At 47.3% G+C, this 16,100-nt stretch overlaps 1 protein-coding gene across 1 annotated transcript in view; it reads right to left on the bottom strand.

The window, feature by feature from the left end:
* Positions 1–1,923: 1,923 nt before the first annotated feature.
* The window catches only part of LOC8031895 (dual oxidase), a 196,980-nt gene continuing 182,803 nt past the window's right edge, over positions 1,924–16,100 (bottom strand). Inside the window, exons 21-31 of the mRNA XM_042294047.1 lie at positions 15,815–15,978; positions 14,450–14,680; positions 13,454–13,547; positions 12,818–12,867; positions 11,307–11,467; positions 10,928–11,048; positions 9,817–10,046; positions 7,545–7,709; positions 5,059–5,214; positions 3,853–3,981; positions 1,924–2,842 (exon numbers count right to left, since the gene is read on the bottom strand). Of these exons, the coding sequence (XP_042149981.1) occupies positions 2,717–2,842; positions 3,853–3,981; positions 5,059–5,214; positions 7,545–7,709; positions 9,817–10,046; positions 10,928–11,048; positions 11,307–11,467; positions 12,818–12,867; positions 13,454–13,547; positions 14,450–14,680; positions 15,815–15,978 (1,627 nt within the window). The 3' untranslated portion in view covers positions 1,924–2,716. The remainder of the gene's footprint in view (positions 2,843–3,852; positions 3,982–5,058; positions 5,215–7,544; positions 7,710–9,816; positions 10,047–10,927; positions 11,049–11,306; positions 11,468–12,817; positions 12,868–13,453; positions 13,548–14,449; positions 14,681–15,814; positions 15,979–16,100) is intronic.

Below are 16,100 nucleotides of genomic sequence, written 5' to 3'. Positions count from 1 at the left end.
TTTCTTTCTTCTTTGGTGTGGGGAGGCTGAGTAGTGCCGCCTGTTTGGTTCTTCGTCGTCTCTCTGCCTGGCATTAGAGACAATATTGAGGACCCGTCTCGTCAGTCTTACTGGTGGAAGGATGACCAATGGTCGGAGCTTAGGAGCGCACTTCTGCAGAGTAGAGACTCAAGCCCGTCCGCCGATGTAGACACAAGTAAAGGTGGTACAACTTTTTTCGAGAAAATTCGGCCAGAAAGGTTGAGGCGACCAGCAGGTGGATCTGTATACGATAAGGCTTACGTTCGAACTCTTTTTTGTGCGATTCTGTGCATCGCTTACTGCTATTTACGTTTTCACACGATTGTTTCGCCAACTTTGTGTAGGCTGACTACATCAAACCTCGCTGTCATAAATGTTTAGTATGAAGAGTTTCGGGTGTAACGAGTGGTATGAGCCTTCAAGATCCCTTAATTACAGCCGGTGAAACGCACGCCGCATGCCAATAACGCCCGTACTACTTGGTGATCGTGCAGAAAATGTGCGAACCGTTTTCTCGTAATTCGGTTTTTCCACGTGTTCACTAGATATACAAGCGACATATGGACGCTTGCAAGGACGGCCTCTGGGCGCTGCCATCCTGCTGCGGGAGAGAGTATCTTCTAGTGAATCAAGCTAACGCCCCCCAGTAAGAAAGACAAAGTGGTGAATATTCCTGCGCCACTCAAAAAAGGCCACCTTTGCCCGCAGATAGGACACGACTACGGCGTCAGGTTCGTCAGGGAGTCGGGTCGAATCAGTGAGAACACGACTCTCAGCCGAACGTTGATGCCGTAGCCGTGTCCAATCTGTGGCCTACAGTGGCCTTCTTTAGTGAAACAGGAAAGCACTTGGGCATTTTTTTTTTTTTTATCTGGGAGGCGTTGATGGTGCATTGCCGAGGCGTAGCCAGCGTTTTCAGATTGGCGCCTAAACATCCACGGTGGCCAGACTTTAGCTCTCGAAGCGCGGCTGCTTGCAAATGTCTCTAGGTACAGTAGTATGCCCTTTTCCTTGTGCGAAGTAAACCGGAGTTACTTGCTCTAGTTAGTGTGCTGAGAGCGAGGCAAGCCGGTGCAATCGAATTCTACTCGTGTCTGTGCATTGCGGTGAAGCAGAGCTGACAAAGGACCTTGCCGAATGTGTGAGGATCGTGACGTGCTTTTGGCTAAATATGCGCAGTCTCTTCTTTAGAACTCGTTTAAACAACGAGAACCGTCAATGCATGTCCGGTAGACATTTTGTCATCTCATTGTAGCGAGAGACGTGATATGCTTGCGTGAAGTTAAAGTGTTACGTTCAGGGTAACGCTCGAGAATTTAATAAAGTACTTAGTTAGGTTTTCTTTCTTCGAGTACCTAGAATCTTGCTCAAACGTGTAATGTGAACATTAACGAAACGAACAAGTTTTTAATTTTATATCTAAAGGTTATTAATAGTGTGCGCCATCTTTTGTAATTTAGAAGTAACGACCATTAAAAAGCACAACGCACCACCTTTTGGAGGGATCAACGTATCGCTTAGTGCATGGTATGCGCCGCCATTCTCTTCATAAGACCCGCACCGAGGATCCAACTGGGGCCACTGCAGTGCTACTAATGCTGCTGCTTGCCCGAAGTATGGAGTGAGCCCTTCTACTATACGCCCTTAAAACCTGTTCACAATCGCCTAACACCGCTTCATTGAGGCGGGTTTCTGCTTCCCTGCCGGCAGAACTATATCAGTGTAGGAGTCGTTTTGAAAGTGCTCTGGAAGCAATCATCGAGCATGACGACAGGCATCGTGAGGCTGGAAACCTCTACGAAACGCAAGAAGGCCGCGTAGCGCATCTTCCGAGTTAAACGGGTACCATCGGGCGATTTTATACCAACGCTTCAAATTCAGATCCGAGGTAAAAGAAAAGACTCACGCTAAATTTTTATTACGTAACCGCAGCACGCCATTACATAAACACACACTCATTCATCATTTTATTTTTACACTGCATACGCAACACACGTTGGACTAAAAAAAAAGAAAAGGACTGCACGACCGCAGATTCTCTTCTCATTAAAAAAGAAAAAAGAACGACTCAGAACCTGACAGCACCGAGAAACTGTAGGAATCTAAAGGGAAAACAGCGGTTGAAGGCCTCGAACGGTTACGTAAAAATAATAAAAATAAGAATAAAAAAAATCTTCAGCAGCGCGCCCGACCAGGCGTCGTTCGCTGAGCACTAAAGAGCCTATATTTCAGAGAGCTTCGTACCGCGCGATCGAGGCCACGTGGTTTGTTGCCCGCGTTTGCAACACGAGCCACGAGGGGGTTGAGGAAAGCGTCTGCACGCGTGCACACGTTTCAGCCTTGCTCCTCGCCACCCGCCAACGCCGCACATGCGCACCTGCGACCCATCGGCACGGGAGGCGTCCGCCATTACGTTGCAAACGCCCCATGGTTTGAGAGTCCTCTACAATCTAGGCTCCCCAGCGACCGCGAGCGCCGCAGAGCGCCACCGGCGGCGCCCAGCGGCGAGCCTGGGTTGCGGGCCGACGCGTCCTCTGACAAGTGAGCACTCGGCCGTCCCGCGTCGCCAGAGCTCGGGTCCCGGAGCCCCGACGGAGGCCCGCGGCCGGCCGCCCCGGGCGGGAGACGACGCTCGGCAAGTGTCTGCACACGACAACATCACAGTCGGGGTTGGCCCAGCGGCCCCCATCACAGCTCAGAAGTTCTCGTAGTGGTGGATGAAGTAGGGCAGCTTCCGGTTGTTGTTCACCGTCTCGCAGGCCGAGCTCACGCTCTTGGTGAGCGCCGACGGTCCGCAGCTGAACACGCCCACCTTGCTCACCTGCGGGGGACAAGGCTCGGTCACGCACTGAACACATTCCGACATCGTCTTGTTGCTCACGAGGGATGAGCCGAGTGACCGTTACGCGAGACTTATGCAGCTCTTGAGTTTCTGACCTCCCAGACAGCGAGGCCTTAGTGTTCTCACGTGAGCGAGCCAGTTTTAGACGTGTCTTCTAAGGCCTGAGGGCCGTCATTCAGCCTCATCGTGTGACGCAGTTTTCGGTCGTTTACACCGTTTTCGGAGGATCGGTGACCGAGTGGGTTAGCGCACACCTGGGGCTCTATGCTGGGCACTCGGCGAGCAAGTCGGCGACATTTCTGAACGCCGCAATGGGCCAACGTCAAGATCAAGCGCGGCGCTGGCCAATCGCAGCGGTCGGAAATCTCGCCAACATTTTCGCCGAACGTCCAGTTAAGGGCCCAAGCTCGGAGTACGTGGAGCGAAAGCTTGAGCTGTAGAACCCAGGTATCCTGGGTTTAATCCCTGCCCCTGCCTGTTCCGATCTGGATGAGCATTGTACCGGTGCGCGGTCGTGTACCACTACTGCGTGGTGCACTTAAAGACCCTGCAGGCTAGCGGTTGTACTGCACTGGCTAAATTGCTCATCTACAGCTGGGAGACACGTCGCCCGCTGAGGAAGACTAACATCAGGCCGTATAAACATACACACAACACGCTTTTACACCATTTTCGAGTGACATGCCTTGCCAAGCTGAAAGAGCAGCCTCTGGCTACCGTTGAGTGGGACAACGGATTTTTGAATTATTCGAGGTGACGCATCGAGGCACACTGGGAGCTCATAATGATTCTTGGGGTATTCTAACCTGAAAATGGCAAACGGTGCCCTGAAACGCACAGTGAAACGCAAAACGCAGTCCTCCCGTGACCGCAGCACCCCTGGACAAGTGTCCTGCCAAAGTTACTTCCAAAAAAGCGACTGGCAAATATGGCGCTTGCGCCTGGCTATGCGTGTCAAATATTCGCGGCAACGTATGGGTGACTCTCACGTAGGAGTGGTGCTGCTGCACAAACTTGAGGAACGCCGTCATGTCTGGTCGGCCGAAGTGATTAATGGCCTTCAGCCCCGTGAACATGCTCCTGTTGGAGATCCTCTGGAAGTGGTTCTCGCAAATGTACTGAAAGAGAGAAACGCTTACTGGAGTTGGACTGCTCTAGCAGCTAACGTCACGCGTGCTGAAGGGGGCTATCCAAATGAAGTGAAGTATATATCTCGCGTGAATAACAAACAACGATATATTATTTTGTACGGTCGTGCCCACTTACATGAGTGTTTCCTTTAAGCGTTACGGAGCTGTTTCATGACGAAGAAAAGAAGTACACCCTCAGCAGCCATATGTTTTGTAGACTCCGTCTCCCTTCTATTCTGCTCTCCAGTAAGATGAAACTAGAAGCTCCACCTTCAGCGCGAGCTCGCTGGCTTCCGCAGTGCTTTGGTTGCGCGCGCCTGCGCGTTCACACTTGTGTTTGCAAGGGCAGAAAACTAGCGCCGAAGGCTGACCTTCTAGTCTCAGCTTAAGGGGAAACGGAATATAGGTGCGAGAGAAGGAAAAGCTATACATAGCTTGCGAGCGTCGCCATTGCTGGGTACTGATGATTACTTTAACTAACTGGTTTTTGCGAACTACAACTTCTGTGAAACTAACACGGAGAACCGAACGCGAACCTAATGTAGTTGCCTTAAAAAGACCCTAAATTTTTTATATTTTTTTACAGTTTGGCTGGGACACGCTTGTCAAGAAATAAATTTTACGCGAAAAAATTTAGAGCAGTATGGACGTTGAGAGAATTATTTGAAATTCTGCGCGCAAAATCCATGACGTCACGGAATGGTCATTTGCTCTTTCCACCTCAGTGGTGAAGGCGAAGCCGATCCACCTTCCCTCCACGCGCCCGAAATGCCGAGAGAGGAAACAAGTGGAAAGGAGGTGACTGCCGACTAAATCGCGTCTCGCACCGTCAATATTGCTATAAAAAAAAACACTTTTTCGCGTGAAATTAATTTTTTGACAGGCCTCTCCCAACCAGACTGTTAAAAAAAAAAAAAACATTATTTTTTTCTTTTTAGGGGCCCTTTAGGTACATTAATTAGCAAACAATTCAAAGCTCAAAGTATTTCATCCAAAGTATTCCATCAGCACCCGCACAACGCCTTCGAGGCCATTTGACTCGTTGAGCAGCAGTGAGGCTCTTACCAGCATCGTGGTTCTCAAGTCGAACTTGTGAAAGAACTGCGTGATGAAGATGTGGATCTCCAGCACATTGGTGACGTCTTTTCGCTCCACGTCCCTGAGCACGTCGATGAACCACTCGAAGTGCCGGTGCGACGGACAGATCCACATGAAGTACACCTGCGCAACAACCCGTCACCAGGTCCTCTCTGTTAGCTCCCTGGCCTCAGGTGCCAGGCTGCTACAGACTTACCATGGCCAAATGTATGTTATGGTTGGCGAGAGAACAACGAGCGCACAAACCTAATTAAAAAAGAAAGAAGCCCCTTCTCTGTTGACCCTGTCCACGTGGGTAGTCGTAACACAAATTCTATCGGGGGAGGCGGTCGTTTGTATTGGATTCACGCGGCTCCACTTATAGCCCGATGTTACGAGTGAAGTTGAAATACTTCATTTGATAATTATCACCCTACACTCTCTCCCTGACGTCCGCCGCTGTGGGCAACGTTATTCCGAAGGAATCATATCATTATTTCCAATGTTGTTTTTTCATCACTCGCTGTCTTAGAGCAAACACCCTGTCGTGTGTCGCTCCATAAAGATACCCGAAAAACTGCTATATATTAATATGTTTCTATCGGCTGTGGTGGTTTTTGAGATCACCTAAATAGGGCGATAACTCACTCTGCGGGCTCTACGCATCCAAGAAATCCACAAGTCATAACGATGCGCGGCTTATTTTTCTATTAAAAAAAGCCATCAAAGAACGAACCCACCGAGATCATCTCCGGCGGTGGGAGAAGCATATTGTTCCGGCAGCCAGGACGACGTGAGAACAATGAAAACGCGACATTCTCGTTGAGATTGCAAAATGTGCGAATGCTGGTTTCACAAAATGTGTATGCTTTTGTAAATGATAAAAGCAAATAAGAGCAGTCGAAAATTTTAATTTTTCCCGGAGAGGGAACATAATACTACAATAATCATCTCAAAAGCAACGCGCTATGTGGTTGTTTTTTTGTTTTTTTTTCGCGGGAGTGATGTTTTTGGTCGTCAGCTCTGAAGCACGCGCTCGCTAGGTTGAATCGTAGTGCGGGCTGCATGGATAACAAGGCGCGCGCATCCGAGATCAGTCACTCCGCGTTTCCTTCGGTCGGAAGCGCGAGGATCCTTCGTTCTCTATGGGCTGACGGTGGTCCTGGTTACGGAACGAGCTCCTCCCATCGCCAGAGATGACCTCGGCGTGTCGCGAACTTTGATTGCTTTTTTTCATTGGGAAATCGGCCGTGTATCGTCATGATTTAAAGATTTCTAGGATGCTTAGAGCCAGTAGAGTGCGTTATCGCCATAGTTAGGCGACCTGAGAAACCTTCTCGGGGCACTTTAAAGAGAACAGACGCTTTCAGGCAGCCGTACATGGGAGCCGCCAAAACCGACCTTCAGTTTTTGTTAAATCTTATTTCGTTCGCTTCACTTCATCACCTTCCACAGCAGGACAGGTTATTGCGACGTGAGGCGCTACAGTGTCCTTCTCTCTAGCATAGACCTTTGGGGAGGCTCGTCAACGCCCGCTTCAGTGGCTCGGAACCTCGGTGAGACGAGAGGAGGTCGGCAATGGCGGCTCAATCTAACGTGTGTTTAAAGCATCTAAAGAGCGGGTAGCAGAGCTCGCACTATTATGGGTAGAACATGCGGTGCAACGGGTGCTGTAATCGTCATCGAAACAATTCGCAACTTTCACGGGGGCGCACCGGTGCCTATCACAATGGCTGTCATCTGGATGATCGTCGTAGAACAGCAGTACGAGGCTGGATCTGCAAAGCGTGAGTAATTCTAGTTTTGCTATACACGAGCAATGTTAGAGCCCTAGTTTATTTTTTCATGTCAGGAAGGAGTAGGCAAGCATCTTTCTTGTGAAGCCTATCATCCCGGAGGAGCGCGATTCTCACACCGCGGTACCACCATCGCTGAAAGTTGCGAATTGATCTCACTTGGGTCATTGACACCCTTTGGCCCAGTCATGCTCATGCCCTCCACGATCCCCAGCCTCTTACACCGGCTACAGTTGTCCGTGCAGGGGACAGGAGTACAACTATCGTTTCAGCAACCGCATATGTTTCGTCGCTTAGGTTCTTTTAAAGCGTAGAAACGATCCTTTTTTTCCTTCTTTAAAATGCTTTTTTATTTGTTTCGGCCCTAGCATTGCTGCATGGGTACCAAAGGATTAAGATACATAATTGACGCCTATTTCACAGATGACCAGGTCTAGTGTACGTAGACGCGGGTTCCGGGTTAGCCTTGGGCGTTCAAAAGAGCCGAGGAAAAGGGGCGTCATTAAGATGCAATTAATGCAAAGGTGCAAGCGAGCTGGACAAGAACGGCAAAAATAATCCCTGGAAAAGGGGAACAAAGGGGGCAAAGGACAAACATAAATCTCCAAACACAGCTATAGATGACTGGTGCGCGACCGGAAAAATCCGCCTGGTCCGGGTATCGAACCCGGGACCTACCTTTTTGCAGGCGACCCCCGAGTATCTGTTGGTCGAGGTGCCGAACACGAGGTCGTTGAGAATGGAGGCGTACGGCGTGACGCCGATGCCTCCACCAACCATCACGGCGATCTCGAACTTGTACCAGTCTTGGTTGCCCCCTCCGAACGGACCTTCCAGCCGAACCTGCAGCAATAACGTTAAGCGCGCCAGCCAACCATCTTTACCTCACCGTGCGTCGACAATTTACAATCTTTGCACACCAAAGTGCCTGGCATTGGATCGCTCGAGGTAATCCACCTTTTGTCCCGTTGTAGCTTACTGGCGATTTTTTTTTTAACACCTTACAAAAATATGCCTCTATGCAGATTTTGTCGGAAGATATTTCCTGAACAACAGGGCTCCATGAAAGGCCGCTCTGCAGAAACAAACCTATGTTCCTTCCTGAGTCGAGTAGTACCATCCGTATACAGCAGAGGGCAAGCGGATGTAGTGTACTTCGATATGACCAAACCTTTTGATGAAGTAAACCGTCGACTTCTGCTGAGTAAAGTTAGTCTGTTCATTAAGTACTGTCGTCCGTTCGATAGCTATCTATAGGGTGTCCCGAGTCACCAGGCTCGATCTAAAATGGACCCTAAAAATCGACGCCACCACGTAGCAATCTAAATTTTTCGTCAAAGGTGTATTTTTCCCAGTTGGTTTTTTCTTGTAAAATTAGAAAGCGTAGCTCCCTTTTTGTGAAAAATAGGGCCAAGAAACTTGCCAGGGTCAACGGCGGGCGGCGACGCAGGCGACCAAGTCGAGTTGCGGGGCACGTTTGGCGCACGTATTGATAGATTGCGTCGGGACCAGCGCCGGAAGGTGCAGCCGACAAGCGAAAGAAAGCAGGCGACACGCAGACGAAATCCGTTGGCAACAAAAGCGCCGTCGTTATGCAGACGCGTTTTGTTTTATTTTACTTTAAGCTTTCCTTTCACTGTCCGCATTTACTTTTTAACCAAAGGTAGGTCACAAAACGACATGGGCGTATCAACCGGGCGGGCAAGGGGGGCGCCTGCCACCCCAGTTTTGAGAGGGAGGGGGGGGGGGGGGGCAAGGCATGTGCTTTGCCCCCCCCCTGAAACAGCCGCCACTGGGCAGGGCAAACACTGCACGGTGGTGTAAATAAATAGGTCTATGTCTGTATGTATGCATGCATGCATGCATGCATACATACATACGTACACCTATGTATGTATGTATGTATGTATGTGTGTGCGCGTCCGTGTGTGTGCGTGTATGTATGTATGTATGTATGTATGTCAGGCTTTATTAGAGAAAACGAGCCTTCAAAGCATTGCGCTCCAAAGCGTCCGCATAAACTGGAGAAATTAGAGCTGTACCAGTCGCGTATTGCAGTCTTGATGTTAAAATGCGTTACAAGTGCAGTTTTACAAATCCAACAAAAAAGCAACAGTGTATATAAGTGTATAAATATGGTCCCGAGTTTTCAAAAAATCAAAAAAAAAAAAAGAAAAAGAAAAACAAACTCTCGCCGGTAAGAGTTTCGCAATCTTGAAGTGGCGAAGAACTCAAAATTGAGACTGTAATAAAAAAAGAAGAAAAAAAAGTTTTTTTTTTTTCAAGCAAGTTGGTTCGGTCAGAGCACAACGTCAGTGTTTCTGAAAGAAAACCTCCGCAGTTTTTCTTTCCTTTTTTTTTTTATCTCGATGTATTGACCAAAGTGTGTTCACCGTTTATTTAGTCAAGTTTTGTCAAGGACAACGTGTCAATGTAATTTTGGGTATAAAAGTCACTGTTTTAGTTTTCAGTTTGGAATTCTTAAAAGAAGGTGGTACGGTGTTTTTCTAAGCTCTAATCGTAGAATGGCGGTTGCAGCTAAAGGCTCACCATTCTACCCCAAGCAGCCGCAGTGTGAAGCGATGAAATGGAACGGGACGGAAACGAGCTTACAGAGATTACGTCGAAGATTTCAGTGATTTTAAACTATCGACATTTGTTAAAACAACGCTAGTTTGTAGCTTTCTTGATGGGACATCAGTTAGTATCACCAATGATAATGGCGCGAATGGCATATCCAGCTCAAGAAATGACATTCCCTGTGAGTGAGTTCTTATGAGCGTAGGGCAGGTTTCTGTCCAGATAATATGTTTACAGGGAAAGAATTTAGGTTTGTTTGTGTTTAATACTGAAAAATTTGGCACATAGTAAAATTAAACTCTGAAATTAAAAAAATCGGGCATCTATGATGAATAAACTGGGAATGTTCGGAGTTTCTCGGGGGGCTCACCTTGGGGAGCATGCCTTCGTGCAAGTTGTTGGGGTCGAAATAGTTGCGCAACTTCCAGGTCCAGGGCCCCTGGGCCTTGACGTGCACGGACAGGTAGTTCTCGTGCGGCGCCGACGTGAGCGTGAGCGAGTGGTACTCGCTCGCCCGGAAGCCCGTGCAGCCCAGCCGCACCCACTGGCCCGACAGGTACTTGAAGTTGGGCGGCCGCGTGAACTTCACGCGCGTCACGTCTGCGCAACACCGCCGCTCTTCGGTTAGCGCTCGGACAACCAATGCTCCCCGCCAGTGGGAACTCAAGTGCAACAACGAACAACTCCTGGGCTCGCCACCTTTGTGACACTACGTGGAGAGATGAAACACTGCCGTTTATAGTCGGCGACGGTTGTGGGAGTTCAGGGGAAGCTCCACCCACCCCTTTACACTTCAGCAGAGCGAACGCTGGAGAGGACACGACCTCCCCTCCAGCGTTCGCTCTGCTCAAGTGGAGGAGCGTCTGATTTCTGAACCTGGCACCAACTGTAAAAGCTCAGAAGGAGAAAGCAATCGAGGAGACAAACACGGTCCAAATGGCAGAGATGTGCTTGAGCTAGTCATTGTCAGGAACTCTTCGACGTCTAATGAGAGTCTAACAGACAACCAAATATGCTTCAGCCCTCTCGAAGACGTTTGTGTATCTTTAACTATAACCGAAGATGCAAGTTACGTCTACAACGCCAATCTTTCCTTCTTCTTTATATATTTTTTTTGACGCGTTTGAGCGGTAGGGGCTAGCAAGACGTGGAACTGCACTGCGCTTAACAAACTCCCAATGAACAAAAATGGCAGCAAGGAAACAAAGCGTTCCACATAAACGTTCCCTAGCGTGAATTGCTGAAGAAGTTCGCTCTAATTTGGTTAGCGAAATTATTTGAAGCGGTACGTATTAATTTGTTAAATAACATAATACCGCTAACAAGGATACAAATGAAATTTGGATCAGCTGTACATAAAACAATCGGGTGGAAGGTGCTCGCGACTACTCCGTACGAACTAGGGGTTAGGTGGCCTCCCTGTCGAGAATTCGCATGTTAAAGAGTTTATGAATCAAATGAAATGAAAAAGGCTACCTTACCAGATGGTAGGAGTTCGGTGTCCAGAATATCCAGTTCCATGTATTTCGTCTGGAGGCTGACAACTTTGTCCAGTGTGAATATAATAGCTGGGCCTACAAAGAACATCCAGAATCGAGGCGTCTGAAACACAAAAAGGACCATTAAGCTTCAGACCTAGCCACTCAGTTGACCTCTGCTCGAAACTAAACAAAGAATCATCCTTGCCCTTCAGCTATACAAAAAAAGCAAAAAAAAAAAAATTTGATAAATGGAGTCATCATTTTGATCACCACTCTATTGCCACAAAAGGGGAAATTGGAAGAAATGCAAAACCTATTGCCCTGAAAACCTCCTCAAATGCTGTCACATAGGGTTCCATGAAAGGTGAGAACAGCTTACCCCAGTGAGCTTGGCTTGTCCGTGGAGTAAGCACAAAATATAGAGTAGAATGTAGAGACTGTGCGTCATCCAGAAATAACTGTACGCCTTCTGGCGTATCTTGGGGTGGGCGAAGATGAATATGATGCACATGACGACAAACAAGCACACTCCCGTGATACCTGAAACGTGCATCAAAGTGGTACAGACGTTAGGCTTAAGATACTTCATCGCTAAACAACTTAGAGTTTAACAAACCAATGCCCGATAAATTACGTTTTATTTATTATTCAACTAAAAGATGCACACTAATTATAGACACGTAGAAAAATGAACAATGAATATGCCTTACAACTTGGATAAAACAACGCGCGGGTTATAATTTGTAAGCATATTTGGATGCAACTACATATTTGTGTGTTCTCAAATTTACGCGGTACTTTTGGGTTCATAGTGTTAGGGCAAGGAAAAACGTGCTAGCATTTTAAATTTTCTATTTAGATAAATGAAAGGCCCTCTTCAATTCCCTATTTCTTGTGCCATCACCACAAACGAACTTTGGCAGTGTCGTGTTCCGTTTGTTGGATGGTTGGCAGACTTCAGAAATGTGCGGCTTTTAACTAAAAAAAATTGTCCGCGAGTTTTTTTTGGGGGGTCAGCTGCTTCTTCTACTGGAAAACACCCCCAATGCGCGTGCGCGGCTATTGAAGCCACAGCACATCACAGTCACAATGGCCAACCGTCATATCTTCGTTTACTTGTCGGTTAATATATATTTTAAGTTGTTGTTTAGAACATCCAGTAGAAGTATAACAAGTTCAAAGCAGGGCTACGGTTTCCTCATCCTCTCTTATATACGTTCTTTCCCCGGTATCGAGAATTCTTGCACGGACAAGTCGCTCACGGTTAAAATATCGGGCGTCCGCGAGAAAACCGAACCCCGCTTTTCGCAACGCAAACATAATCTAGACATCGCGGAGAGCTCAAACTCCGTCAGAACGTAGCCGCATAGATTAGCGCAAGACACCAAAGTTTAAGCGCCAACCGTTATGTCAATAAAAAGTTATAAGCAATTTTACAAAATTTTCGAAGGGAGAATGGGGCCTATTTTCGCCCGTTTTCGGTTTCTGGCGCCATAGAGCTCCATGTGTTCGAAAGCTACGTCGGCCCCATTTTTCCCTTGAAATTTTCGAAACATCGTTTATAAAGTTTGGATAAGATAACAATCGGTGCTGAAGCTTTGGCATCTTGCTCTCGAACGGCTGGGGCTACGTTCTGACAAAGTTCGAGCTCTCCGCGATGTCTAGTTTATGTTTGCGGTGCGAAAAACATGGTTCGTTTTTCTCGCAGACGCCCGGCATATCTCGCTCAAGGAGTACCTTCGAGGGAGAACAACATTGAATAATCACTCGCATCTCTGCGTCCCGTGTCTCGCCATCTGCGGCTAAAATTTTTACGGAAGGATCTTAATCAATAAAACGCGCACTTCATGCAGCACACAAACAGGATTAACGACATAATGTATTGCTTACCTGTGACTGTCTGAAACACCCAAAAAGTGATAGTCGATTTAAACTCCGAACTGTCGAAGGAAACAAGCAAGACAAATTAGGCTTGCACAATAACATTGTCTCAAATCACACCACAAATTTATACATTCTACGACTTCCTGGGCAAACAATAAATATAAATATTGCGGTAATTTATTTGTGGTCATTAATTTAATCTTTAGATGCAGGTGGAAGAGCAGATAGGGCTAAATGACAAAAGTGAGTATTACTTCTACGTCCGTAGGGTTGGCCAAAAGTGTTCATAACGAAGCGCATATATTCGCATAAAAAAACGATTTAGTGATGAATTGCATCAATTATCGTATCTAGGGCGCCTGATTATACGAAGTAGAGAACATACGATAAAGCCATTGAGAGATTTCACATTATCTACCAATATATTTAGCAGGAAAAAAAAAATAGTTTTTAGTATCTACGCCTAAGCAACTTCGGGCTAATTATACAGTTTTGCTTTATAAATTTTTGTCACAGCGTTTAACCTGCCGTCAGATTGATCTCTGCTTACAAGAAATACCGAACAAGTAGAGCCGATGTGAACATGCAGTTTGAAGTTCCTCAATTTACTAACCAGGATAGATTTGGCCCGAGACAACTTACTCAAAATGCATTTCCTTCGTCATACACCTCAAGTGTTCCGCTGGCTGAGTAGAAACGTGGTAGAAGTTGATGTAATGCCCGACGGTATGTACCACTGTAAAAAAAGAAAATGATAGTCACTCTAAAAGTTTTATTGAGCTTCAAATGTTTTACAAGCTCCTTTCAGAGAGCAACGTTTAGGTCGCAAGGTGCTGCCCTTGCACTCCCGTGCCTTATCGGCTTGCAGCTACGGGTCTTGCCGTGTTCTTAAAATATTGACCGGCAAATATAAAATAAGTTAAACGGCACCAACAGCATGTCTCACCTTTCCTTTTGCTACATTGTGTAGTAATAGTACATATTTATCGCAGCACTATCCACGGCCGCGTAAATCAATCAATCAGCAAATCAATGAAACAAGCGGAAGTGCGGCAGTACGGGTCCAAGGAGATCTATTTTCCCTTCGCTCGGCTGAAAGAACGTTCCTGATTGTACGCTGAGAAAGGCAGCGTTACCCAGTCATGGCTCTCGGTTTTCTAACGTGGACTAGAGAAAAGGATAAAGGCGACCTCCTTGCCGTAGAGCGCCCCTTAGCTTCACGAGCTCTCATGCAGCGAGAGCACATGCTAAATGTAGTCGCTCACGTTTGTGGCCTTTGATGTCGCTTAGAGTGAGACCGGCAATATACGCGGTAATTAAATAACAATGACAAAATACCGGAAATTACATTCTTGGTATGCATCTTTTCCTACCATTTTCGAAATATTATTCGGCGTATATTTTGGCATTTACTTCTTGACACATAGTGAGTGAGAGTAGTGAAAAGAGCCAGAGACTTACTAGGTCACCTTATGGGGGGTGGCGAGAAGACAGGGAAGGGGGGAAAATAGAATTTGAAACAGGAGAAACGCAGAATTTATATACATGAGGCCGATTCAGACGGAGTGACTTTCCGCCAAGACGCTATTCGTGATAGGCACTGTTGGTCGTTGACTAAGGTAGCGCCAGCAGACTCACGGCTGAAGAAGAGCGCGGTGAGGGCGACGATCTTGTGGAACTGGACGTGCGAGTCGAGCGGGATGTACTGCTGGAGCGGGAGCTCTCGGATCTTGGTGATCAGGTTCCGACACATGGTGAGCAGCAGCAGGGAGTAGCAGAACGACAGCGAGGCGGCCGAGCCCCGCGTGATGGCGATGCCGATGCCCATCACGTGCCGCAGGTCCATGTGCTCCGCCATGTACGAGTAGACTGAAAGCCGCAAAAAAGGACCGCTCATTTGCATCGCGGATTCGTCTCTAGAGACGCTCTGAATACGCTCGATAAGCCTGGCGACGGAATCTGCCGCCACAGCTTTCCCTTTTAGCCGCTAGCTGCCGCCGATTTCTCTCGAGACGCCAAGGCCCACATAGCTTGTCGGGCGCCCGACGAAAGGCTGCCGCGACACGCTCCCTTCAGCCGGGCTCAGGCTGCTTACACATCGTACAAAAGAAAGTCTGCATAGAGATTCGAACGCGAGTCACCGAAAGATCTGCGCTTCGAATTCCGCATGGTAATGAGTTCGAGGAGGAAACTTGGCACGCTGCATTCGAACCACGGATATTCCGATGACTGCAGTCTGCAGGCTGTCTTTTGTATCATGTATGAGAAGTGTGACCCCGGCTATACACACAGTTCAATGCATACGGACTCTACTAAACAGAGTTATCATAATACTTGACACGTGATAGAATTTCTTCTCATTTTGAATAAATGGCGGGGAATTATTTTGCCTCCCGGCGTTTGAGTAACAGTCTCTACATAACATAGACCTGACAATGTAAAGAAATAAGTGTGTTTAATTTGCTTTTCGTATTCTTTCCCCGCCTCTATAAGAGCCCTAGACAGGGACGGTTAGTACGAATAAATAAATAAAGTGAACAAAAAACGCAATTAAATTAGTTATCATGTGACGAACACTACTTTTTTAGTTTAGAAATAAACTTTTTTTTGCTATGCACTTTTGAACCGACGTGAAGCTTACACGCATAGCTACGTAGGGTGTTTGTACGTTCATGCTGACTGTCACATTTAATGGGTACACCACAGAAAATCCCACGACCCAACAGCCCGCCCCATTAGAGGCCCGCCGACACAACAGGGACCACTACAGAACGACGTGAGAACTACAAATAATAAAAACAGCGCGCAAAAAAAAACAAAAAAAAACTTTACAGTGACAAGATAGTTCACATGTAGATAGTGTGCCATTTACACAGCGGGCGGTTTTAGAGCGTGCTTTTTTGTCGCGTGTCATTCCGTCATGGCGTGGCATTCGATGAAGCTAAAGGGAAAGTTGAAATTGAAGGCAGGTGTTCCACAAGACGTCGTCAAGTGGTTACTCACAGATGAACCTCTCGATGAATAAGACGATGGTGACGACGTAGAAGACGAAGAGGTAGAAGACGTGCTGACGGTTTTCCTCGAGGAACGTGGTCACCTGGTTCCACTTCTGGATGGTCCAGGAGGGTGGGTCTTCGGCCGGCTGGTTGATCTGGAAGCTCGTCATCCTGCACAGCGGCGGAACAAGACGTAGAGTTCAATCTCGCGCATAAAAGATGCCTCTTAACTAGACGGAAGACTTTTAAGGAGCCTTCCAAGTTTTCTGGAAGAACTTTAGCTCAAGCTGGAG

Source organism: Ixodes scapularis, unplaced genomic scaffold (assembly GCF_016920785.2).
Source record: "Ixodes scapularis isolate PalLabHiFi unplaced genomic scaffold, ASM1692078v2 PGA_scaffold5__190_contigs__length_132052651, whole genome shotgun sequence".
Taxonomy (NCBI): Eukaryota; Metazoa; Arthropoda; class Arachnida; order Ixodida; family Ixodidae; genus Ixodes; species Ixodes scapularis.
The sequence above is the reverse complement of the archived record's forward strand: the minus strand, read 5'-3'. Positions and strand labels throughout refer to the sequence as shown.